Consider the following 27,694-nt stretch of genomic DNA (forward strand, 5'->3'; position numbering starts at 1 on the left):
TACCCGTAATATCGAAGGAGCCTGTGGCCCGTGTACAACTTCACGGTGTCTTCCATCTAACTGGAGACACGCTCGCTTGGACAGGGCATTGCAGGCTGGGATCGACAGCCTCCTCAATCCTCACATGGGTTTTAAATACAAAGTGAGCGGGCACAGGCGCTTGGGCAGCGGCTGGTCGCCGCCCGGGGTGTCCCCGGCCACCCACGCTTGCCCCGGAGGAAACGGGGAGGTGGACGCTTCCCAAAAGTGAGGTGCATCTTCCTCCCTGTGCGTGCACATGGCACGCGAGCACCGTGCCAGTTTGCCTGCGGGACGCGGGGTTGGGAAGCGTGCTTCGTCCCGTATGCCCGTCACCACATCCGTGCTGTGCTGCTGGAAGGGAATGCAGCCCCTGTGGCTGCAGGGGCTGGGTCAGCCCAGGCTGGAGAGCCTCACCTTCCAATTAAGCAGAGCATTAATGTTAGGAAGGTCTTGATTGAAGCATGTATATTCTGTCTTTTTTCCTTTTGCTGGAGAATGCAGATTAGGGCTAACTCTGTTGCTCACGTGCTCCTCCCCAGTGCAGCCGTGGAACAGCTAATCTTTTGGGAGTCCTCAGGGTGATCCGGGTTCCCTCTGATAACGTCCTCTCTCTCAAGGCCTGCGTGTGCTGTGTGATACAGACATTAATTTTCAAATCAATATTATTGCTCCACATTGTTTGTGAAACATGGGATTATCTAGATAGAGGATAAAACCGAAAGGAATCAAGTTGCACTTTGAGCAGAGAGGGCTTTTCTTTTAATCAGGCATTTGGTTAAGATAATAGGCTTGAGACCCTAATTGATTATTACTATTTTAAGGTTTTAAGATGGCTATATATAGTGAGATGCTGAACATGAAAAAGGCTTCAGAAATGGTTTCAGTGCTAGTTTGGGGGACCTGTCCTGTTATTTCAAAAGACTGAAAATTAATCAGTCTGTCCCCCCCCCAAAAAAAAGTGTTCTCCAAAGCTTAATACTTTGTCACTTGGACTGTAGTGGAAGAGAAATAACTGGATTTGGACTTTTTCATCTTCAAAGGTTTAATTCTTCCCCATTATTATTTAATTTTGGATTTCAGGAAAACAGCTGTATCTCTCTTTAGAAAATACCTTGCATATTTATGGTGCAATCTAATTATATTATCATAAAAATAACACTGCTGGATTACACAAGGAAACCTGCTGATTAAAGAACAATAATACCTTGAGCACCTTGAAAATACCTTCTGATATTCAATTAAAGAACAATAACCCAATGAACTTTAACCTATAGACCATATTCAGACTTTCTACATAAAAGTAATTGCATCAGTCATGATTTTCTCAAGCTACAACACAAGTGGTTGATTGGTAGATCAACGTCTGAGACTCCTTTTTACAGCATTAATTGGGAAAGCAGACAATACTCTCCCTGTAAACTAGATTTTAGGACGAAGGTTAGTTGCCTTTGTACACGTTTACTCATTGAAATAGGAATGTTTGCTTAATAATTCAAAACAAATAGCATTAGACAACAAGTCCTAATCCTGATTTCTCCTCTGCCAGTGTAAATTAGGAGAAAATTAGGTGAAACTTTATTTGATCAGTGTAGAAAGACTTGTTTAAAATTTCTTTGAGATCAGAATTAGGCTCCAGCAATTCAAGCCTTTTCTTCTGGTTTCTTTACTGGGATCTAAAAGAAGAATATGTAAATCACATTATGAATTTTCTTCCCAATTAAAGCGGTCATCAAGTTGTAGAAAGATGTTTTTCATGTTTTATGTGTTACGGTAGTATTGCGTCATACTTGTACACTATATTAGATGTGTTCTCCAGTAATGGCGTGTGTTTATTATTTAGTATCCTGATCTGCTTTATTCCATTTGGTCTTATTAGCTTGTTTTATTTTCCCTCTTGGAGGAAAAAAGGTCATCCTCATGAGGCAAAGTGAGGTCTTGTGTAATGACATGACTCCTAGCGGGACCTAGACTTGGGCTGAAAGCAAAGATTCAACAATATATTTAAATACCTGCTTCACTTTGTCAGCCCATCTTTCTTTGTCAGCCCAAATAAACATGTGCTTTAGTCAAGCACGTGAATAAAATTAAACACGTGCTGTAGCTGCTTTGCTGAGTCAGGGCCTGCCTTAGCTATCCAGGTGTCTTAATTTATACCCAGAATTTCAGTGAATGGGCTCTGTTAGTTTTTTATAACGCGAGTAAAAATTCTCTCATCCTCATTTTGAACACCTGCTTTACTACCAAAATGTGACTGTCGCACAAAGCTGTAGAGATAACCAGATCATATACAGCAATTTCAATGTCCTATCTTTGGGATATTTAGCAAAACTATCACAGTACACATATTTCAGTAAAGTGCTGTATGAAAAGTAAATCTTGCAAGCTTTCAAGATGTTTAATCATCTTTTCAGTATAGGAGGTTTTTAATGCTAACATCTGCATATGTAATTGCTCAACTTTACCTATTTTCTTCTCATTCGGAATTAAGCGGCACAACCGAATTGATATGTTTTTGCATTTTGCCCCTTGTTAATAGGCACAAAATGTTTACTTTACATATTTTGTCAGTCTTGCTAGTGCCCAGCCATTCTTCTTTTACTTTACCTCTTTATCATGGTTCTCTCATTTTCTTCTGGCACAGTTATCTCTGCTCAGCAAAAACTGCGGTCTTAGGCCTGGATTTTGCAATCTGAGCCATACAGTCAAATCTTTAAACTTTCATGGAGTTCTACTGAACTGCAAATTCGGAGACCAACCATACATCAAAATGAGCTCAAGATGCAAATCTTAGCCAAGGGCACCGCTTTTGTGGGTATCAAGGTATTATTAATGATTGGTGAGACTGGTCCCTGATTTCCTAATGTTTATAAGTAAATAACAAGTGGGAGAATTGTGAAATTCCCCTTTCATTTGTGAAATGTTTATTTTCAGTATTGAAGGATGAAAATCTAATCACTCTAGTTGCGTGCTGTTGTTTAATGATTACTATTACATGAACACACAAAAGAAATGTTCCTACAGAAATAAGTGGATGTTTCAGGTATACCCAGCAAAATAAGATTTTATGAATAATAAAGTTACCAAGCCCAAGCCAACTTAATCAACTTTTCTCATACATGGGGGGAACCTGAGAGCTAGACTGTATTGAAAATCATTCTACTGCATTTTCATGTCCGGTTTTACGTGGGTTTGCTGGGTTAAGGGAACGTGGTTAGCCATGCTACGATCATGTTTTTATTGCATGATTACAAAGGGCTCTAGACTTTCCCTTTAAAAACAAGCCAAATGTCTTACCGTAGCTGGGATTTATTTTTCACTTACATACTTAAATTTCACCTTCACTCTGAGTGCGGTAGGAACCTGCCTGAGCAATGCAGGTGGAAGTGGACACCGGAGCAGAGCCGGTATGGTGCGCTGTGAAAAAACAGCACGTGACAGATGTTCGTAGTATTGCTGAATGCACTTCTGGAAGTTGCTCAGATACTGTCATGATGAGCACAGTATGAGAAGTTATATAGCATAGACTGGCTTCCCTACGAAGGGCTCTGCGGAGTAGTAAGCGTCCTGGCCCCGATCCAGCACGGCACTTAAGCATATGCTTAATTTTAGGCACATGAGTGGTTTCAGTGAAGACCTAAGAGAATTATTTTTAATTCACAGATCATTTAATTCAATAGGCAGGTCTGCTGCAGCATATGAAAAGTAGATCTTCGTATTAAAAATACTTGGGAAATTGTCAATGAACAAACATTGTGTATGGCCAGCAACCATTTCTAAAAAGCAGAATGATGTAGTCATCACCTTTATTACGGTAAAATACAAAGCAGATGAGGCAAAAGCGTTTACAATTATCTGAGAGGTATTTCTAACTGGAAAATAAGGAAAAATAAAAGCTTGTAGGAACATTTTTTCATTTGAAGTAGAGAAAAATTTATTCTCTTGCTGTAAATAAAAACCTTGTTTGCAGATTGAGGAATTTGTTTGTGTTGAATTTCAGCATCAATTTCAATATTTTATAGTACATTTATCTACAGCTGGAGCATGACAGATTTGTGTATATTTATATGTTTGTGTACATAATACATATGTATATACACATACACAAGGATGCCCAGAGATATACATATACACAGTTTGAAAACTCATCATTATTGCTGAAGTATAAAAACATGCCTGATGCAGAAACTTGTCTCGAGTCTGTTAGCTTAGCAACTGCGTTCATCTGGCACCATCGGATCCTCTCGGAAGCAGGGAACTTTGTCCACGCAGGGTGCAGAGCTTAGCGAGGGCTTGGCTGGAGATGGAGAGCTGACCTCCCTCCAGCCCTCGTCCAGCCCCCTCCCCAAAACCTTCCCTGTCGCCCGCTGCCCCCAAGATGCGTCTCTTTGACTTCACGTTGTGTGAGCAGAAATGGCAGTGGGCTAAGTTGCTTTTGAAGCAACTCCAAAAGAAAGGCGAGAGGACAAATGGGCAGCTTGTGTTAGTCCTATGGCTCAGTCCGTTGTGTGAAGGTGCGCAGGTATTGCTGGGGTGAGCAAGCTGTACGGTACAATACACCGAACGTAAGGAAATCGTACTGCACCTGACAAACAATTAACAGCGGAGCAGATGGTGCCCCTGCAAAACATTCAATAATATATGTGCGCGTGCTGGAATCGGTGGCTCTAAGTAGGACAACCTTAAAAGGTACGCCACTTATCCTGCAGGCAAGCAGGACTTTACGGTTCTTTTAATAATCTCTTTATCCCGCGATTTCTCCTTTGACCCTGATTTCAAAAGCGGGAGGTCAGCCTGGCCTAAGTGCAGCCCGCAAATTGAAGGCCAGGCATGTCCCGCGTGAACCGCGACAGCCCACTCCGCGCACTTACACTGGGTGGCAGCGTGAACGCTGCTCCTTTTGTAACTGATCATACCCGTGAAAATTAAATGAACATTTGGTGGTAGACATGTTTTCAGAGAAGAAGGAAAATACTGTTATGTAAAGTGTAATAACATTTTGATGTGTAGAAGTATTCCTTGCACAAGGGAGGCAAGCGTGGAAGTGCACGCCCTGGTTCCTAAAGACAGTCCGAAGCTCAGAGTTAATGCTTTTCTTATGCAGAGATTTATTTTTCTTTTCAAAAGCTTGTTTTAAATGTTAGATTGATTTTTTTTTTAGTGGGAATGGCACTAATTTAATTTTTTTAACCGCCATCTATTTTAAGATTTCCCTAGCGTAACCTTAGAAAATGAAGAGTATATCTTTAAATCTTGTTTTGTTTGAATGAATGGGTAGATAATCCTGATCAGATGTTTCTTTAGAGAATAATGTTTAAAACGATTATGGAACTTAGCTGTCCTGTCTGTTTCCTAGGTACAGTATTTTCATTTCAATTGTGAAGTCATTAGGGGTCATCCAAGGTAACCGTTTATTAAAATAGTCCTCTTTTGTTTCAGATTTCCTGTTGAGATGCTTTAACATGTAAAAATCTCCCTGCTGATGTGTCATGTTAGCTTTCCTAACCTCTAGATAGAAACCACAAAGCAGCCTACATAGCTGTATGACTAGTTACCCACCTACATAAACAATAATTACTGCTAAGTGGGAAATTAGATGTCACATTTTAAGTCTAAATGCAAGTAAAGTATTTGAGAATACTGTCATTAAATGCTTAAAGCTAATCGCAGTTCTCTCACTCTGTTTGTTTTGTAGGACATTTGGGCTTCCAGGACAGTTTTGTCACATCAGGTGTTTTCAGTGTGACTGAGCTAGTAAGAGTCTCACAAAGTAAGTATCGTCTTGTGGCTGGTTTATGTGGTTTCTGCAATCCCATTTTTTTTTTCTTTGATTCTTATCATGCCCCTTCCCCAATTCAGAAACAGTGTCTTGAAAATTGAGAGCCTCTTCTCCCTGCTTCTCTCCAGGGGACAGTGTTTATGTGCCACATCTTTTACTATGGGAAAATTAAAACATATAATGAAAAAGTAAATTAAAATAATAATAATAATTCTGCAAACCTATGTGTGCAAGCTGATAAGCTTATCTGGTACCCTGCTGAAAATGGGCAGACTCTATATCAGAGTGCAGAGATACACCTATACAGGTCAGCTTGCCAGTGGATATCCTACAGGATCCAAGGACTGCAGTTCTACCAGACCTGTAGAAATAACATCATCCGTGTGCTTAAGCCAGGAATTTTCCATGCTGCTTTTGCACACTGTGTTCATCTGTGCCGTGTGTACATGTGCCTGTACAACTGCAATTTGATGAACTTGTAAATAATGCCAACAACTATACCAGCTTCAGCTGTGATACCTCATTGCTCAGGGGCATACATCCTAAACTTCACAAGGCCTATGTTTTCCCTTAACTGGGTGGAATTCTGTCTTGTAGAGGGATTTGTTTTTTGACCTTTAAAGAATGCTAATACCCCAGCATGAATGACACACTGCAGCATGATCATTACAGGCTTGTCAATACTCACTAACAACAGTGAATTAAGAGTACCTGTCACCACCCTGTTCCATTGATCAAAGGTGCATTGATTGTATTTTGCTATGGCATAATCCGGATAGTCCAAGGAGAGAATATGGACATCTCTTGTAGAGAGACTCCTGCTAAAGCAGAACCCTAGGAACTAGTCCTCTGGGGATCTTCTCTGCAGCCATGCAGTAACATTACATCGTCACCAATTACCACTGCTCCAAGAAAGCTACTCAGCTATGTGTCCCTTTCAAGCCTTAGGTTTGTAACCCATCCATTTAGTACAACCAGTTATAAAAATGGGCATAGCAGGAATGTTTGGTTGTATATTGGCTCTCAGCATCCAGTTAAAGTTCTGGGGCTGGAATCTAACCGGCACAACCCAGCAGAGAAGCTCTGTTTCTGAGTCAGAACACAGTTTCTTGTAAGGATTTTCCTATTTTATTTCCTCTTTGGAAAGGCTGCACTTTATAGTCAAAAATCAGCTGGTAAATTGGCTTTATAGTCAAATATAGGATGCTACAAGAAAAGCATGGACAAGGGAGATGTAGATATCAGGGGTATGTGCACAGGAGAGAGAGACAGAAAAAGCTTGAGGCAGATGTTTCTCCTGAGTTTCCTTCCCTGACGACTGGTGGGAGTTTTGTCAGAAGGACAAAGTCGGGAGGACTCAGAAGCCAAGCAGAGCTGCTAAGCGTGCAGCACATTTGTAAATCAGCTCACTTACTGAATTGCTCAAATAGGGGCTTTGACATCTAACTCACTGCACTACGTATGCTGCCTTGCTGGTACCTGCAGCCATGGTGGGCAAAACCAAGCTATCTCCAGCCTTTGAAAGTCTCCGTGTCATGTCACTTTATTTCGGTGTGACAACAAAAGGCTTTTGAAGCCTAAAGGATTCTCCCTCCCCCTCTGTAAGGCATCCCACTGCACCACAATCTTATCTTCACTGTAGGAGCACTACACGGCAGAACTGCCTCTGGACTTTGTCAGCCGTGCTTCATGTGTGCACAGAGAGGACAGGGCTGCTAGAAAAGTGCACCGGTTCAGGACTAACAGCCTTCCCAGCCATCCTGGTCCCAGCCTCCCCGCGAGTTTGGCATTGACCTCAGGAGCGTCATGTTTCATGCTTGTTAGTTTTCCATGATATTTTGTTGTAGCTAAACTAAAACGTCATGCAGCAAAAATCCTAGCATTCAACATATTTTGCAAACAAAGTATGAACTGTGTCTGAGACATTCCCTCTGCTTGCCATTGAAATGCACCACCTCCGTCGGTTAGGGTAATTGCACGCAGGAAGAGCAGGACAGACATAAACTTCACCTAAAATAAGCAAGGAGGTGTTGGTAGGCAAAACACAAAGATTCAGCTTTCATCTGTTGTAGACGTGGGGGTTTGCACTCTTTTTCATGGGATCTTTAATAATCCTGGAAGGTCAAGACCTCAGTTTTATATCCTGTCCACAAGCCAGCACCTCTACCAAAAATAGTGTCCCCAAAGCATATCGGGATATCACTTCAGAACTGACTCAGAGGGAAGAGTGCCAGCAACTGATTTAGCTACACTGCTTTTGATAGCACCCTGGATTTTCCTTGGAGATGCCCCAGACATGTACTGACCAGCCGTAACTTTGTTTACTTTGTGAGGTCTGAGAAGTCCGCAGCCTGACATGCCGTGGCTACCCAGTAGGATATGTTTAGTGTAGAGTCTAGCAACAAATTCCCAGCAAAGTCAGTATGAATTTGCACGCTAATATTCAAAGGATAATTTAACATAACAGAGCGACAAAGTAATTGCTGCATATTTGCCTAAATTGGCATGTAAGGGCTTTTAAAGAGTGTGCTTTTCAATATAACCCTTGCTGGGTGGTTTATGTATTCCCGTGTCTTGACTTGAGACCAGTCCATGGGTTGCCTTCGTGCTGGGGATCTCAGCTTATGAGCAGCCATTATCCAGACTCACCGGCAGCTATTAAGTATGCAGTTTGAGCAATCAAAATGTCCTCGGCCCATTCTCTTGTTTTTACTTTTGAAAAAGTCATTGCATCTTTAGAAGCCACCATGGCTGGGGATGCAGCAAACCTGCCTGTCTGTAGTGGCTCTCATGTTTAGTCTCTGCTGTCTTCCCGTGTGCTCCGTGTTTGTTTGCTTTACAAAGAGGTTATCTTTGTGTATGCCCACTGCCATTTTTCTTTCCATGCTTGTTTTTGATAATATAATGATAGAAAAATGTGATTTCCCACAGTTTTAACTGGCCTGTGGCTTGCTGCTGTTATCTAAAGTTACGGTATGAAATATTGTTTGGAGCAGTTATGTGCCAGGTTTATTTAGTAAAGTTCCCAGAGTTCTGCATGACAAGAAGTCTCAAGTAATAGGCAGTTGTCTCAGTCATGCAAATTTGGGGAATGAATTAATCAAGCAAAAGGTCAGCTGTTACCATTGTCTATCTTATCTATCAGTGCTGATCGTCACAGTTTCTATGAGCTATTGAACCAGTCTAGACTACTGTGGTAATAGAAACCTGTTTTCTTCAGTCCCACAGATGGAGATTTGCTTTCAAAATGCTACCCAGCTACAGAATCTTGCAGAGCCTAGTAAAATAGAAAAAGTAGATCATACGTGTTCATCTGAAAAGCAGCTAGTTCCCTTTCCACCCAGTCTGATGTGGATGTTGCAGACCAAGCTGTCAGTTCTCTTATGTTATTAGCAGACAAAAGGTGTGAGCTTCTTTGTAGCTGCTTGTTCACCCCAGATACTGAGGAGACCCCTTCAGATAATGGAGGCTTCATTCTTCCCTTTCCAGGGAAGTTTGGGCTGATACCAGAGGAAGAAGAGTTGGAGCTGTACAGGTTCTGTGAACTGAACAGCCAGCTGTTGACCAAGCAAAACCTTCTCCCTGACCACCCTTGCTAGGAAAATATTCCACTTGCTGGGTGCAGATACTGCATGGCACTGGGGAATGCCCTCTGCAGGAGGTGCTGGCCTGGGACTCGACTGCTGCTGTTAGCTTACAGCCTGGTTGAGCAAGAGCCCATGCTTGGCACAAGCTGGAGCAGAGAGAGAGGCACGGGGGACATTATTCCCTTGTTAGACTGAGTCTGCACCATGTGCTCTTGTGCAGAGAGCTGCTGGGAAGATCTCCTCCCTTGGAGGTCCTTCAGGCAGCCAGATAAACTGCACTGCCCAGGATGTGAAGAAAGATTTAGGATTTATGAACATTCGCTAAAGCCAAATGAAACATATTTGTTTTGTGCTGTGTTATTTGTCAAAATGACATCATTCTTCATGCTGATAAACAAGGGAATTCTGACTGCACCCTGGACAGAAAATGCCACGCTTTGAGTTTTAAGATGTTAACTGCGTGCAGTAAGGAGCTGTACAGAGCAAGTGGGGTGACTTTTAATCCTTCTAATGAGCCAGTGAAACCACAAGCACACAAGCGTACATGCAGTTGCTTACCACTTCTGTATAAACACAGAAATGGTTCCACTAATTATCCTTGAAAGTTATGCTAATTCCACAGGTAAGAGGTGATTTTGTGGCCAAAGCATTTTGAAAAGCTCGGGATCCTGCAGCACGGCGGATGCTGGCTGCAGCAAGTGCCAGGCTTGCAGGCAGTCTCTCGCTGTGGTTAGCAGCTGCTTTAGCAGCACCCGAGCACTTACCCAGGGCACTGCCAGCCCTGGCACGCAGCAAGGTAGGAGCCAGGTGAGCTCCCGGGCTGCCTTGTGGTCGCAGGGGCCCAAGCTGTCCTTGCTGCCACACAGGCACACAAATGCTAGAAATGAAAGTAACTGCTGCCGCTCCGGGCACAGAGTGTGGGTGCGATGGAGGAAACATGACTTCCTCACACTTCTCGTCGAGTGGCCAGGCACAGCCAAAACAAATTGCAGGGAAAGTCCTGCCAGCCCCACCGTGCACGGCGTGCCGGCTGCAAGGTGTGGGGGCCTGGGCCAGGCAGTGGCTGCAAGGGGCCGGGAGGACGCCGCTGCCTTCCCGTAGGCTGGCAGAGGAGAAGAGGCTCTCCTCCGCAGACCTCCCCGGTGCAGAGCACGTGTGGGAAAGCTGGGGCATCATAAAACAACTTTTTCTTAAACAGCAGCCTGTATGTTTTCTGCTATACTAAGCATTACAGTAGTGAAGGTAAAGTCAGCAGCATGAAAATTAACATTCAAAAAGGTACTCTATATTCCTTAGCAAAGCACTGCTATCCAAAACACTCTGTTTGGGCTTGGTATGAGAGGAAGAAAAAAAGATTATAATAAAAAATAGACTGCAGGCATAGAGTGAACAGTTGCCGTGACCTTGCCTTTTGTATGCCATTACACAATTCAATGGCAGTCCACTCAAACCTTGCTCTCGATCAATATCCTATTAAAGCAGCACAAAAAGTCTCTATAAACTTAGTGGTTAGCTATGTTTATAAATGGAACTCAGCATAATTAGATGGTCAATAGCAGGCTGTACTTGTAATTTTAAAATGAACATCACACATTTCATATCTGTTGTATTCAGCTAAGCCTCTTTGCATCTAACGATACAGTGTGTAGGAGACAAAGGCCTTGCAAAAAAAAAAAGGAAGAAAACAGATCCCCTTTCCTCTCTGCATCAGCAGTGCAGTGTGTTTCCCTTTGTTTATGGAGTCACAACACAGGAAAAAGTTTATTAGTCAAATGTCACGTTTCTCCCGTTTAACCTTAAACACATTATCACTTTGCGGCAATGTTACACATGTAATGATCTTAGTCATATCCCAGCCCCTTTGTAAAAATAAATACATAAAAATGGAAAATGAGAAGCTAAATATTAACATGACTGAAAGAGAGTGCCATATTCCAAGGAAGACAAATGCCAGCCTGGCTGGTTTTATTTAGTGGGTTTCCTGTTCTCTAATTCAATAAATTTTTCAAAATAAATATTCCAATTGAGTTAAGTCAGAGGGCTTTTTGTTAATTTCTCTGTTATTTTTCTTGACATTTCGGGTGAAGATCCGGGCTAACGAGCTGGCAACAGGGGAGGCTCTGCCCGCGTCCCCAGGCCTGGAGCTGCCGCTCGGCCTGGTGTGGCCGCTTCCCTCCTGCCTGTGTGGCAGCCCAGGGCGAGGGACATTCTGCCCACACCAGCCACCTCGTCCTGCCCCTTCAGAGCAAGCTACACCCGTCCCCTGCACACGGGGGCTTTTTGAGATGCCCACAGCTGGAGTCAGAACCAGGCCCAGCATCAGTCTGTTTGTGCAGACCCCTGTGCACATCCCCGGGTGCGAAGAGCAGAGGGGGTCCTTCCTCCGCCAGCCCCCACCCCCCGCCACATCGTGGTGTCAGCACATAGGTGGAGACCCTTGTTTTGAGTCAGAACTGAAGTTTCTGACATCCTTTCCTGTTCAGGAGATGTTCTGGAGCTATCGGAAGGTGGTCACCTTGCTGCAGAGCATTTGTTAGGCGGGAAAACGGCGTGTTTTTAACATCAGCGGCCTGGAGTTTCTGCAGGCTGCAGTGTGTGAACAGCCAGCTGTGCTGGATGGTGAGCTTCCCAGCCGTACTGCTGCTTCGTGTAGGGCCCCAGCACGTTCCCAGGAACAGGACAGTCCTGGTCATAGGCCAAAGGCAGTGTGAAAAGCCATTAGAAGCAGGCTGAGATGCCTCCTGGAGGTGCCTCATACCACAAACCACGGGAGCTACCGGAGCAGCCAGGCAGCCTGCAGCTGAAACCCCTTGCAGGAGGCACAAGGTATGGCTCAGCTCCTCCAAGGCTGAAAGACAGGGATCCAATATGCAGGAGAAGGGATTCTAGAACAGCTTGACCCTGTGCAAAGCTTGTCACGGCACTTCTAGGGTCAGTGGCCTCGAGGTGGTTGTGGCAGGATCGCAGTTCATCTAGGAACTGCCATGGGACTTTCCAACATTCAGCTGCTGTGGGCCATCTAGCCACTTCAGCCACTGCTGGGGACATCTGTTGCTGTTTGGTAGAGGTGGGGTTCATTCTGTAACCGTCTTGTTGCAAACAGGCTCCTGCTGTGGTGAGGTGGTTTGGCCTGTAACAAAGAAAGCATCCTTCGTGTTTGCTGCAGGGGCAGAAATTAGTCTCTGATTAGCACTTGCTACTTTGTGCTGAGTTTATACAGGATTAGCAATACACATTTCTTCTTCCACCCCTGTTCTGGAGGTACATTTCATTTTCATACAGGGCTAATTCAAATGCTTGAGCAGAAATGTCCTGGATTTGGGGAGAGGGGGAGTAACAGTTAGGCAAGAGGATGAACAGAAGCATTATCCATATATTATTTTTTCTTCCATATCTGTTTGGAATAAAGCTGCTTCATAAATCTTGTGGTGGTTAGGAAATTCATTGTGCCTCAGAAAGAAAAGAAATAGTGCTTTAATTGGGTGCTTGCCTTTTTATGTTCCTGATTGGAAAATAGTGTGCTTAACCTGTAAGTTAGGCTTTGGTAGGTAGAGGGTGCAGAGGAACTGATCAGCAAAGGGTTTGCAGAGCAGAAATCTGTTTGGCAAGGAAGTTGCTGAAAACTGTGGAGTAGATGCTGCAGAGAGTACCTTTATGATTGATTTCCATTCAAGTCAGACTGACTGCAGTGTGGTCATTTTTCTAACCCATAACTGCTCACACTGCAGCAGTCTGCTATCTGCAGGGTGTCTGAATTATAGCAGTCCATGTCCGTGTTACCTTTTACACAAATTACTTACACCGTTTTCTTTTTCCATGCAAATTCATCAGTTTTACAGCCTCTTGTAGTTGCTGTCAGGAAACTGTTGCAGAAAGCACAAATTGATAAAACGAGTTAATTTTACTGTGCTTAATTTTTCTTTCTTTGTGTTAACACACCCTCTCATATACCCAGTGTACAGGAAGCATATGATAGTTAAGGGAAGATAACAAAGGATTTGAGCATTTTTGTCATAAATTACTTCCCAGCTTCGTTCCTTTTAATGATCATTCCAGATTTTCTCAAGTTTTAATAGTGTTGTGTATTTTCCGTCCCATGCTTTTCAAAGTCCATGGCTATCCTGGCTGTTCCCTTTCTGTCTCAATGACGTTCTTAAAAGATCCTTGCCAAACAACAACTAATTGTCTTGTGGGGATGATGAGGCAGCTGCAAAGCTACATTATTCCTCTGTCAGATCTGACACTGTGAGCTCCTTAAGTCTTGGGGTAAAATACTGGCCCCATTACAGTCAATGGCAGCACTCCCAGAAGGCCTGCATTTCAGCCTAGACATGTTAGCTGGGCGATATGAGCTATCCTGTCTTCATTTCCTCACTCCTGCCCCGTCGGAGTGAAAGATTTTTTCGTCTTTGAAAAAGGGCCAGATTCTCAGACCAAAGATTAAACTTGGCTCAGCATCCTTGTGTGGCATTGAGACTGCTTCGCCTTTGTTGCTGTGAATCGGGGCTCTCAGACAATACGTTCCAGGCCAAACTTGTGCTTTTTATTGTGTAGTATGTCCTTTTTCAGATGTCTCTGAAATGTGAGAGAAAATCATGATCTGTAATTGTCAGCTCCCTAAGTTTCTTTGTCCTGCAAATAGCACTGGAACAGCAACAGTGGCTACGGGACCACATGCCATATAGTTGCATGTTTTTGTGAAATGCATTATCTTTTAATGCATTTAACTTTAGCGTTAAGCTGCTCTGTTCCCAGAAGAATACAGCACATGGAGTTCATAGGCTTGTGCCTGAAAACTTTAGGGCGTGCAGGAACTCATAATATTTTAATGTAAAACCAAGGCTTTAGGACATGGAAATTAATGCTATTCATATCCCTTACAATAAAATTTAGGTGTTTGGTAAGGTAGTGAGAGGTGAGCAGTGAAAAGTAATTGCTGGATAACATTTTTTGAGACAAATGTCTCTAGCTGTGATTTAGCTGGAGGAGAGGCCAGAGGAAAATTCAGATGCTTACAGGCAGAAGAGAACTTGGGTTTTTCATCTGTGTTTGTACTTTCTCCAAGGAGCATTTGTAACCTCTGTGCTTGGGGATGTACATCACGTACATACCAGAGGTCCTGAGGTGTGTATTTCCCTGCCTATACTGCTTATAGATTATGCCAAGCACAATACAGGGATGATGCAGCCTATTTGTAGCTATGCCAGTAAATGCAATGTTGTCCTAAAATCAAACGCAACAAGTTTCATTAAGTGTTAGACTGATATTAATAGAAAAGCAGTGCTTAATTAAATTGAATAAAAGTGTGTCATAATCATTTGATTTTTTAAAGAAAGAATATCTTTGGAGAAATATAAGAGTCTATGGAACACTGTATTCTTGATAAAATTTACATTTGCTTGATTGCAATGCCCGTTTCCATTAGCATTTCTCAATTTCCACATCCCACCTATTCTCATTGTGAAAATAAATACATTATTGAGGAATAAGAAAGTGATTTTGAAGTGCAATTCATGCCTTATTCACTTGAGTTACTGACTTCAATTTTTTTTTTGTTTCCCCAGCACCAATAGCTGCAGGAACAGGCCCTAATTTCTCCCTCTCAGATTTGGAAAGTTCTTCATACTACAGCATGAGCCCAGGAGCAATGAGGAGGTCTTTACCTAGCACATCCTCTACCAGGTAATTTAATCTTTGCCTACTGCCAAGTTACTTGGAAACCCAGGCAAGCATCATTACTCATCTGGGAAAGTAACCACTAAATTATTTGACAAGTTGTTTGGGGGCCTCAGGATGGGGAGCTGTTTCAGATTCACAGAGCTGAATGTTCAACTGGATTGCTGTTAAAGTTCTTTTTATATATACAAACTTTGAAGAAAATCAGTTGCATTGCCTTGTGTAACTTCTGGCTCATGTCTTGGTGTATCAGGAGAAGTTCCACGGGAACTGTTGGAGTTTTAGTGGTGGCAGAAGAGAATTGGGAGCTTATCGAGATGAGCTACTTTGTCCCGGCAGGAAAATCTTAAAATAGACTTACATGCATTCTTTATCTTCGTAAGTGTTATCTGTGAGACTAATACAGTTTTAGGATCTTAGTCTTTAATGCATTCTGGTGTTCATATAGCATTTAGAAATTTGTGACAACGATTTGAAAACTGTGAGTTGTTAATGCAGATGACTACCCAGTTTCATTTTGATTTTGGCTTAGATACCAACTGCCAGACAAGGATATTTTTTATTTTTTACCCTATCATTTTACTTTAAGCATCCATGAGATTAGATTTATAAACAAGCCCAGTCACTCTGGTAGTTTTGAACGCTATTAAAGAAACGGACTGATTTTTCTTCCCCCACGGCCAAAATAGATCACTTATTTCAAAGACATGACAAGAAAGTCTAACTTCAGCCCAGGGTTGTTTGACATTTTTATCTCAGTCTGCAGTGCCATCAGCTTTGCAGTAAGCAAGTACACATGTAAAAAGACTACAGTTTGAATATGGCTGTGTTTTTTTATTTTCTGAAAAGAAAATCTTTAGAGGGAGGCTCTTAGCCATAGCTTCTTAGAGCTGGCAGTAACTGGAAGAACATTCTACATCTTGCAGTTAGTGTACATTATGAAGTTTGGTGACTACAGTTCCCATTACACATCAGTTATAAACTTTGTCCTCTTTCTTCTTTGCATATAAACTGTGCACCCCATTTACAGTGCCCATCACTAGCACCATTCTTGGGTAGAGTTTGGTTGTGGATCCAGAAGCAAAAAAGTGAGGTTATCAGTTACTTAAGAGCTCAGTTGTTACTCTTCTGTTCTTCTGCAAATAGCTAGCAGTGATAAGGACACAATTATAAACAGCATGGGTAGTTAATAACTTGGTGATATGTTTGTTTTCCTCTCATTAGGCTGTTCCCAGTCAGAAAAAAAAATATTCCTTAAATACACAGAGTCAGCGGAATTATCAGGCGGTAATTATATTGTATGCACACAATTTCCCCTATTGACACATAACAATTCTCTAAATTACGGAATGGCCAAACCTGCATTCCACACATACCACAAAAATTATTCTTCCTGTTTCTCACAAACTGATTTCGTATACCTGCGCAGAGCTTCGGGTGAAGAGCTGCACAGAGACTGCAAGTTCTAGACCAGCAGAAATTGGAATATTTGATGTCTTTTAAATATGTTCCCCCTGTACAGAGGAGCCTGTTCTTGAATGCCTTAAATCTTAATAGAATACAGATTTGGGGTAAAAAGTGAGCTGACCCAGCCTTGGAAAAGTACTTAAAAGAGAAATTCTCAGTAATGTCCCCACGCAGTCTGTACAACTCATTATAGAAAACAGAGCCAACCTGAGTGTCTTTGGCTTTGGGATCCTCTCCCTACCAAACTGCTGGAGTCTGAGTCACTGACCATCAGAGACCGCTGGAAGGGCTCTTCTGTCTCCTGAGTTGTTGGTAATGGAGGTGTGGTAGATTACAAGGGAGTCCTTTAGTACTGACACTGCGCAGAGGTACCTGGTGGGGGCTTTTTTATACAGTTATAGGGTAAAATGTTTGTACTTGTATGATAATGCGAACATTTGAACCACGAATGGATTCTTCCATTTGTCTACACTTCTTATGGGACTGAAGTCTGGATTAATTTTACAGCTACAGTTAAAAGACTGAAAATACAAGTTTGAACTGATAAATAATACGTCTTTCAGACTAAGCTGTGCAAAAATCTGACAGTTAAAATGTCTTGCATGTTATTACCGTATTCATTCAAATTGCAAAAATAATGCAACACAAATTAAATTATTTTATTGACCTCTGTGTGCTTTGAAAAATATCCTACTTTTTGCCCAATAAAAGCCTAAATGTTAAACTGTCAACTAGTTAAATTAAGATGTGTTTAGGGGTTCAGTTTGGACTCCTTGAAAGGCTGTAGTTTCCATAAGCAGGTTAGTCTCAAGCAGTGCTAGCAAGGTATGTCCCAAAAGACGTGCCTTTGTTCCTTTCCATATATATAGTAGTTATTATGTGTTTTTACTTCTTCAGCTCTACAAAACGTCTCAAATCTGTGGAGGATGAAATGGACAGTCCTGGTGAGGAGCCGTTTTATACAAGCCAAGGGCGCTCTCCAGGAAGTGGCAGCCAGTCAAGTGGATGGCATGAAGTGGAGCCAGGTAAGCCACGGCTTTCAGGAGCCTGAGAAAATTATCTCCAGTTGCTCATTTTGTTATCAGAGTACACTGAATGCTGTATAGAAAGGTGCTCTATTATAAAAATCTTGTAACTTCTTCTGAGAAAAGGTCAGTCTAATGAAAATACTGTAGAGGTTTTATTGCTCCTGCAGCTGTAAATGTTTCTGTAGTGTGTCACTTCTGTATTTTTGCCAAATATCTTAAGTATTTAAATAATGCAGCAAAAGATACACTGTCTGTTTCTGTCAAAATGTCCAGATTCAGTTCTGGGATAGCAGTGACATTCGCTTAGCAAAAAGCAGCACCTGTTTGGGGTGTTCCCCACAGTTATACTATTTAAATAAATATCCCTAAACTTATGTAAGGTAGAAGGACTTTTCAAGCATTCTACAACACTCGAGATCACTTAGTAATGACTTTTAAGAGACTTACAATGTCGTCTGAAGTGTGATTGGAGGTTTCTATCAAAATAGCTATCACTGGGTATTAAACTTCATAAGCTTTAGGAAGCAGCTCTTCTGCCCCTTCTCAGTTAATTTTTATGTGTGATCTTTCTTGCTGATTATCTTTTGGGTTATGTTACGTTATGTATTTAACTGTCCGTTGGTCACTTATCTTGAGATCATCTGGGTGCTTAATACTATTGAAAATATTTTTCTGGGTCAGTGCTACATATAGAGGTAAAGCTAGTGGCTTGATTTTGGTTACAGCTAAATATTCATGTATTTATTGCCAATAAAAATAACAAAAGTCTTATTTGTTAGATAAACACAGTCAGTACTTTCATCTCCCAGTGTTTGAGAAGCCTCCCAGTGTTTGGGAAGGCCCTCTAAACAGCCCAAAGGGTCTTTCGCAATACATGCTTTTTTCCTTTCTTGTTTGTTTGGATTTAAATTAGTATGTTTTTGGTTTGTTCTGAAACAACACATGCTTGTCCAGGGCACTGTGTATAATGAACTGTACGGCATAGAAAAGTAAATTCAACCTGAACAGCATTAAAATCAGTTCTGTGGGCACTTGGCCAGCCACCTATATCCTTCATCATGTAGGAAACATACCCACAGCTTTCTCTGGAGACCCTGTCAAACAGCTGTCCTTTACAGCATGCCCAGAAAGTCACCAAATTTGGGCTATTCCAGACTGGGAGGGGACTGATTCCCGCGCCTGGGAGCCCTTGGAGGATCCCCTGCCAGCTGCCCTCTCTCCTCTAATGAGGAGGAGCCAGCTTGTGGGCCCTTATTGAGTGCAGATGTGGCACTTTGGCAGGAGGAGAGGGTGGACCTGCAGGCAGACAAGTGCCAGGCTCCCTGTGACTGCCTTGCCACCGTGGTCCCCAGGGCTCTGGTGTTTTCAGCGAGGTGTCCTGCTCCGTAGATGCTGGGGGCTGTTTCCTCCACCCGCTCCAGTCTCCAGATGATGTAAGGCAGAGCTTCACCTTGTACTGAGCTACTCTGCTCATGGAGTGGCAGAAGCACAAACAAAAGATCAGCGGCCATCGGAAGGAGAGATCACAACCTCCTCTCAGGCACAGATGGCTAAAAGCTGACCGGTTCACTGCTTCGACATCATGATCAGACTGAAGGCTAGCTCCCCCCAAAGTTTGGGGTCCTCTTTATTAATGGCAAATGTTCTTCATTTATACAGCAGCCAGAGGCTAGCTATTAATTTTGCTGTCACTTCTGGTGATACTCCCCACATGTTTTCATAACCTTGGTCTCATCCAAGTCCTGTCTAGAGAATGGCACTGGAGTGCTAAGCTGGGCAAGAGAAGTACCTAAAGCCCTACGTGGACAAGTGGGATGGGGGCTTAAGCAGAACTGCCCGTGTCAAACTTCCTGAGGTTCTCAGATAGGGAAAGGAGTGAAGAGGAGAGGAGAGGAATGAAGAGGAGAGGAGTGAAGAGCAGAGTGAAGAGAAAAAAAAGAGAAGAGGAAGAGGAAGAGGAAGAGGAAGAGGAAGAGGAAGAGATGAGAGAAGAGAAGAGAAGAGAAGAGAAGAGAAGAGAAGAGAAGAGAAGAGAAGAGAAGAGAAGAGAAGAGAAGAGAAGAGAAGAGAAGAGAAGAGAGAAGAGAGAAGGAGAAGGAGAAGGAGAAGGAGAAGGAGAAGGAGAAGGAGAAGGAGAAGGAGAAGGAGAAGGAAGGTACATCCTTCCTCAAGACCTTGCTCTTTTATTATGAAAAATCCCCGGTTCTGCCTAGGCTTGCCTGTAAAATGGCAGAAAATCACCTTGCAACATGAGGGACTCAAGCCAGGTACCAACTAGATATAGCTCAGATTCATCAAGCTATCTATCACTGTTGCAGTGGAGAAGAAAAAGAGCTTTATCCTGCTTGCGTGGGATGCACTTTCAATCTTCATGCTATAGCCACTCAGCCCCACCCTGAGCCTTCTGCTGTGGCTTTCCAGCAGCCTCTCCTGTGAATTCATTGCCTCAGCTTCTCTGCAAAACCTGCAAGAGCACGGCTGGCAGGAAGATTACCCAAACCCCCAGCTCATCAGTGGTGGTATCTCATCAGTACCTCATCAGGTACTCAAACAGTACTGGTGTCCTTTCATGCCAAGGCGACAGTGGTATGTCACTGGAACAAAGTGCTCCCCCCTGAGTAACAGAGAGGGACACATCCTGCCTGGATGCTGTGCACAGTGCCATGCCTTACCTCAGCAACCACACCCGGGTCGGATGCTAATGTCTGATCCTTTGTATTTGACATGGGTGCTTTATTTCCATAACTATAAAATGTGTTATGATGTTCAGTGGGGCGTCTGCCTAGAAATACTGGTCATCTGAAAGCCTTACAAATGGTGTTAACATCCTATTACCTGGTGTCTTGCCACAGTGCTCCATTCTGAGAGGGGTGAAGCCCCTGCCCTGTTTCAGATCCGTCCTTTCCAATGTCTCTCCTGTCCAGAGAAAGGCCTTGCCGTTTATTTAATCTACAATCGGGAATGATGGCACAGTTTTAACATACAGTAATCTCCAAGTTTCTTCCGTATCTTGTTTTGTTTTTCTCTCAGTGAAATTCACAGAAGTTTAAAGACTAAAACCATGCTTTTGTTCCACTTGGCATTTCTTCTCTGTGGTTCACTCTATGCTGTGTGGGATAATGCAGGTATCAGCGGTGCAGAAGGATGCTGCTTCTGATGGCAAGCTAGAATTTTTGTCCTGTGCTGGCAGAGCAGCATAAGCCAGGTTCCTAAACTCCATAATTGAACCCTGTCCTTTGGGTTACCAGCCAAACAACAGGAGGAGGAAATCAGAGCAAGGAAAGGAAGCTTAGACGTGTCTGTGGGCTAGCTGCTCTGGCGGGGAAGGGAAGTTCAGTGCGAGGAGCCAGCAGCCAACCTCCCAGCCCAATAGGATCCACACCAAAGATAATAATATATCCTTTGGCTTTATTACCTCTGAGTAGATTGCTTCCTCGCAGGAGATTTAGATTTATGCAGAGATAGCTTCTTGGCCTATGTGCCTTGACAGGTTTATGGGAGTGAGAGGATGAATATTCTGTCGATGTGTCTTGCATTTGCTTAATTCTGAGGTGTGCACGTGAGAAAAAGTGGAGACTGTAATGCAGGAGCAGGTGTGGAGACCTCTCTATGTTGGTGCACGCATAGAGGAAGAGGGCAGTGCTCAAGGCACAGAGGGTAGGAGAGGTTTATAGCAGAAAATGTTGCCTGGGACAGTGCAGGGAAATTGAGGTCTGCATGAGAGGGTGGCTGGAGAAATGTCACACTTGAAAGAGAACGCAGCATAGAAACGAGACGGAAAAGGAGAAAACAATTTCACACTGTACAGCAGGGAAAAATATATAGGGAAAGAAAAAAAGGAACAAATGCCAGGAAAACAAAGATTTGACTTCCTAGAAAGGAAATATGAAATGGAATATGTGAACTCCTCTTAGAGAGCACTCCAGGCAGAGGGTTATTTACCGCCAGCCGTGACTAGTCACTCTACATCTGTCTCCATTTTTTTCTCTTGAACAAATTCCCTTTTTGGATACTTTCTTCCTGCTTTGCTTCCCTGTGATTGCCCCTGTAAGTGGTCTTTGGAGGGCAGGCTGTATACTCAGAACATATGTGCAAACTGGCAGGAGAACAGAAGAGGACAAAACCACTCTGTGTGCTATTTAGATTAGGCAGTGGATGCTTCCCCTGTGCCTACTCTCGGGGTCTCCGCTGCGTGCAGAATACAAGCTGCACCTATTGTCCAGCCACAGCCCTTCCTCTGAGCTCTTACTTGGTAGGGCCCCGGGCTCAGGGCACCCTGACATCTGCCTCATGTGGAGACTTTACGGGGCATAAGTCCTCTATGCTTCACCCACCAGCAACACGACCTTTCCATTCTTGGCATTTCAGACCCATGGTAATGAGCAGAGGACTCAGCCTTGTGTTTTTTACATCTAGATACTTCTTGCAAGCGATATAGCACTCTCCTTGTACGTCAGACGTGACAGCCAAAGCAAAAACCAACATTAATTCCATGTTCTTGTACTGTACTCCTTGAGTCTCGCATCCATTTACCTGCACTCGAAAGCTCCTGGGGAGCTCTCAGGCCTAAAAAGGCTGGAGTCTGCCAGAAAAGATGAATTTCCTCTCACAACAGGAAGGCTTAGGAAGTAAAACAAAGCAGACATGTAGTAAATTACTTCTGCTTTTCAAATACCTTTTGCGGTATCCTCCTTACCATTACTTTATCTCAGCACTTTCAGTACATAACTCTTGTTAACTGAGAAGAAGGGCAAGAGAGGATAAAGATGATGTTAGTAAGAAAATAAGGCAACATCATACTGGCTTTGAACTCTGGTATAAAGCTGGCCTCTGTTCAGTTCTGTGGCAGGTCTGCTGGTAAAGGGGGTAAGCCATAATTACAGGTATAAGCTTTTTAATTCCATAATAAGATTGAGTTAATATATATCAGTATCCTACTTATGCATTTTTTAATGCATTCTCTGATTCAGTCCAGGAGTAATATTCACATTGTGCTCTGTCAGTCCTTTTGTAGGGTAGCATATGGATGGTATTTGCCAATTTCACTGCCGTTGTATTCCTACAGTGTGGCATGGAAAAATGTTTAAAATGTAAATTCAGAGTATCCTCTTAGTTTCTTTACTTAGATCTTCCTGGTACTTGTATTTCCTCAAGTTAGTTTGGTCTCTGCAGGACAGTAATCCCAAGAGAGGTAGGTGTTTGTACTCCTTGAGATTTCTGAGGGGACAATTAGCTCTGCTTCAGTTGTGGTCTTGACCAGCTTACAGCACTGCACCCATCTTCAGAATGGGCTGAGGTCTGTGGTCCTTCCACAGAAGGATGGATGTGGCTTTTCGTGCCGTGGGAACCCACCTTCTCCCACCCCAGCTGCACCCTGCTGCTCTGCCCTGAGCTCTTGCATGTCTTCGCCTTGAAAACCCCAGGAACCAAATGAGTCTTTCAGTGCAAAAAACCTTAAGGAGTTAATAATCACACTTGCACTGCATGCCTGAAAGACATATTTACAGTTCCAGGGTCTCATGGAGTTGATAATATTATATGAACCTACAGTAAGCTAGAGAGTTCCCTGTTAGACTGCTGGACACGTCTTTGATAGTAAAGATGCTATTAAAGTCAGCCTCATGATTGCTTACTACACCACTCAGGCTAGCACTGTTCATTCTCTTGCCACTATCTATGGGACTGTCTGAAAATAATTTCTGAGCAATTTCTATGCAGCTGTGGAGCTGAGATCCTATTCTGGAGCCTTCTCCTTGCAGTGGCAGTGACCTCTAACTTACTAGTACCACGTCTCTCCCCAGTGCTGGTTAGGAAAGGACCATATGCAGGCAACTGGTCCAAGCTGTTTCAATAACTGCCTTAGTAAATCTGGAATGGGCTGGTTTTTTAAAAGATTCTCAACATGCAAGAAAACTTCTCCATATTCACTAACCTTTTCTTTATGCCTTGCAAGTCAGAAAGACTCATTCAGGCATAGATCAGATGAGTTTAATTTCAGAGTCTGTTCAGAATTGTATCTTGGAAACGCCAGAGAAGCGGTATAGGGGAGATCCTAGACTGTGTTCTTTATGTGTTCTTCATGCCCTGAACACTGTTGCTGTCTGGCACTACCTAGAAAAGAAAATCTGTGCAGTATGTCCCAGCATCAGTGATGCAGAGTACATCCGATCTGTCCTCAGGCAAAAGGTCTATGGGCTCATCAAATTCAACATCACACACTAAGCCAGAGCGCAGAGAAGTTTGCAATGACTGTGCTACATTACTGCCAACGATTCAAAGTATTGACTGTAGAAAATATGAAAAACATGAGAACCATGTTTCATACAAAATAAAGAAAAAAAAATCATTTTTTTCTGGGAAAACATTCAATTTCAGACCTGGAGTAATCAATATCAAATAAAACTCCAGCATTACTTTTCTGTGACTTGCTGTAGTGGGCAGCTTTCACTGACTGGATCGTAAGTAGGCACGGGAATTTCATGATCTTTGTTAACTTCCTTAAGCTGAATTGGTTGGATACTCATATACCCACTTACGAAAGACAAAAACAAGGAAACGTCTCAATTTCTTAGAACTAGAGGAGGTCTGCATCCAGGATCCCTGCCAATTATATTTACTCAGTATTTCCCAGATGTGACATTGTGTTGCCCTCCAATTCTCAGTGTGTAAAGAAAAAAACAGACAGCCCACTCACATAGCCATGAAGATTGTACCTGCCTTGTGTGGCAGCTTCATTACATACCTTGACACTTCTATCAGTAGGCACCAGTGCCTTTTTTTCCTCCATTGAACTTAATATCTGCAGACAGCAGGAACATTGCACAAGCAGACAAACCTCCAGCCACGGCATAGTTTGGCTTTTCTAACAGGAGGTCAGAAGCGGATCCAGTTTCTCTGATGGCCAGAACATGTTGGTTTACAGCACAGAGAACTTCAGCAGGCTGATTTGTGCCGTTCAGCTGAAGACATACCACGAGCAGTACAGCAGACAGAACCTCTTGCCTCCCAGGTCCATGCTAACGTCCACTGCTTATTTTCTCTAAAGAACTCTTTCTGAGCTGTGTTAGACCATGCACTGTGCCTAGGATTCCTGTTCCCATGCACCTCGTTTCCCCATCCCTGTTCAGACACATATGTCTCATCTCCAAGGCATTATACACAGCTCCCCACATTTCTCCCACTCATACAGAGTCTTCCAACAACCTCGTTCTGCCACAGGTGAGAAGCAGAGCATGTCTGGCCTGTGCTGCCTTTCTTGCTTCCATCAGTGGTACATGGAGTTAAATGTGCCCTGTGTGGGTGCTGCTGGTTTCAGCTGAACAGGCAGATGCCCAAAGTGAAATGCAGAATCAGAGCATACTTAAGGAACTTCAGCTCCAGTAAAATATGGAACTGTCCTTAAATGTTTCTTACTTCCATAGAATCCACGTGTTCCCTTATTCCTGCTCTCTGAATTGCAGTATCCCATCAAAACACAAGCTGCCCAGTGGTTTTTAAGAACGTAAGTTTTCTTTTCTTCTTAGAGAAATAACAGTTATCAACTTTTACTGAAATACCGTATCAGCTCCTTGTCACTGGCAGTCTACAGTTCCTGCCGCTAAAAGTTTAATGCATTTACAGGAGCACTTAGGCATCAAGACTTTGATATCACAATCTGTTAGTCACAGGTGCTACATGATAGGTTTGTGTTAGCACATTATAGATCTTTTATCAGATACAGCACAAAATGTGTGTGTTTCTCTGCCAGGCACTCAGAATCAGCCTGCCGCATAGTTGATGAGTTACTCACCAATATAAGTTGTTGTTTATTTTAAACAGAACTTTTCCAGAGCTGCACCTTAATGGATAACTTAAACGCTAATTGGTAGGCCAGCAAAGATCAAGAACGTAACGTGAGCCAGGAAAAATGCAGGAGGTCAGCTGTGGTGCTTTGAGCATTGTCACTTCTTCCCAATAATATTCATCAAGTCAAATGATTAACACTACTCATTTGCTATAATAGGCATCGTCATTTTGACAGCAAATTACTACTGGATCAATAGCTCAGCTTTTCTTTGGCAATTCACATAGTGGCATGAGACCTGTGACAACATGCCATGCTGCTGGCGTTACTGTTTCAACAACAAGGAAGGAAGTGAGAGATGGGAAAAGAAGTACTGATTGAAAAGTCCGTTCAGATTGAAAAGTTCTAGATGTTTTCACACCTCTCAAAGGCTCTTTTTTTTTTTTTTTTTTTTTTTCCCCAGAAACCAGGCAATACAACAGATTGGGCCCCGAGATTCACCCTAAACTGTACTTTTCATTTTTACTAAAATCAGTGGTCCCATGCAAGTGTTGGAGCACATACCTCAGCTGTGCTGTAATCCCCTGAGAAAGACACCCCTTCATTACGGTCCCAGAGAAGTCAGTCACTCAGTGTCACAGCCCTGCTCTTTGCACCTAATTCCAGACGTCAGGAAATCCATCATTTGAGAAGGGGTACAGACCTGTAGGAGTTCTGAGTTAGAAACTGCAGAAAGTGCTTCACTTCAGATATCAAATTAAAGCTGTGTTTTCAGCTGCCCTAGTGCTGCCATCATGCACACATACCATTTTCACTGACTTTAATGACCAACTTAAAAGCAGATCTTCTGCGTGCCGTGACCACCATAAGACCACCTGAGCTGATCTTCGGCTCCACACACAGGTGGCCTCATCTGAGTCATTTTTCAGATTGATAAGAAAGATTTAGTGCATAGAAAATTGTTCCCTGACAAAGACTGGAGAAATGCTTCCTGGAGATAAAGGGATTGCTGGGACAGGAGTGCTGCATCAATAGTCCATGTACCTAATGTTCTTCAGATGTCCTTGCGGGCTGAGCCGTATTCCGCCACCTATCCTCTTTAACATATACAAATGAAGCAAAGAGATGATTTATGCTTCACCATTGTCACCAAGTGAAACCTGTAAGCTTCTTCATTACTGGGACACTTTCTACACTTTCTACATGCTTTCAGCAGTAATCACTGAAAGCTCGAGTACAAAGATGCTGAAGGACAGAAGCACTCTCTGTCTGAACATCGCTGCGCATTGCTTGCTGTCAGACATGAATCTCTGAGAGCTCCAGACGGGTCTGCTCTGATGCAGTTATCCTTGAAGATCATCTGATAGTGCAGCATGGGACTGTTTAATTGCAAAATGGGATTAAACACATTGAGAGTATTGTACCTGTCTTCCAAAAGTTGAACTAGTTTCTTTTTTTTTTATTTGCTTCTGGGACCAATTCAGGATGTTGACTTGGATCTATAAACTCTTCTATAGATTAGATCTTGGTTAGGAAATGGACTGCATTCCTTTCATGTGCTGTCTTAGCAGTTGAGATCAGCAGACTTGCTTTTTCTAATGTGTTTGGGAAGCAGGAGCAATATTTTATCTCCTAGTATGCTGGTACAGAAATGTTCAGGTTTATTAATTCTTCAGGACACAGGAAAAGTCTTCATCACCTGTGTAGGCAGTCATGGGAAAGGACCCACTGCAAAGACTGCACTGAACTCTGGTTTTGGAGGCAGCTGGAAAATATTAGTAGTCTTCAGAGCCAATATACAGTACACATTGAGAGCCAGTAAATGATGCATATTATTGCAAATTCCTGTGCACTTCTGCATTTTATAAAACAGATAACTAAAATACTCACCTAGCCAGATCAGTCCCCAAGGGATGTGCATTTCTAAGCAGAGGACAAACCAAAAACACAGAACAGGACACAAATTAGCCAAACAGAATGGCTAAGTGGTTGAAACAAATGGTTTTAGGATCACTGAGCAAGGACCATGACCTCCTTTTGCATCAGTCAAGGCAACTGTGAAACTTTGTGAAAGAAGCTCACCACAAAACAGATGCTGGGCTATCTTAGGTAAATAAATTACCAAAAAATAATAACAAAAAACTCCCCTACACATTTTACAAAGCACAGCTGTGTAAATACTGCATGAAACGGGGGAGAGGAGGAGAGATGTAACATACACCCTTTTTTATGCAGAAGTTCTGCTCTCGGCACTGTTTATTAACATTCCCAGTACAACCATCACTACGCTGCATAACACAGTGCAGCTACTGTACACATTTTGATCTTTGTTTTAAAGGAGAAAACAGGCTTCGTT

General features: G+C 42.8%; 1 protein-coding gene across 14 annotated transcripts in view; it reads left to right on the forward strand.

Annotated features, from left to right (window-relative positions):
* The window catches only part of NFIA (nuclear factor I A), a 250,956-nt gene that overhangs the window by 154,416 nt on the left and 68,846 nt on the right, over nucleotides 1-27,694 (forward strand). For all 14 annotated transcript variants that reach the window (XM_040566127.1, XM_040566129.1, XM_040566128.1 and 11 more), the window contains 3 exons: nucleotides 5,714-5,788; nucleotides 14,949-15,066; nucleotides 17,425-17,552. In XM_040566127.1, the coding sequence (XP_040422061.1) occupies nucleotides 5,714-5,788; nucleotides 14,949-15,066; nucleotides 17,425-17,552 (321 nt within the window). The remainder of the gene's footprint in view (nucleotides 1-5,713; nucleotides 5,789-14,948; nucleotides 15,067-17,424; nucleotides 17,553-27,694) is intronic.

This window comes from Cygnus olor, chromosome 8, assembly GCF_009769625.2.
Source record: "Cygnus olor isolate bCygOlo1 chromosome 8, bCygOlo1.pri.v2, whole genome shotgun sequence".
Lineage (NCBI taxonomy): Eukaryota > Metazoa > Chordata > Aves > Anseriformes > Anatidae > Cygnus > Cygnus olor.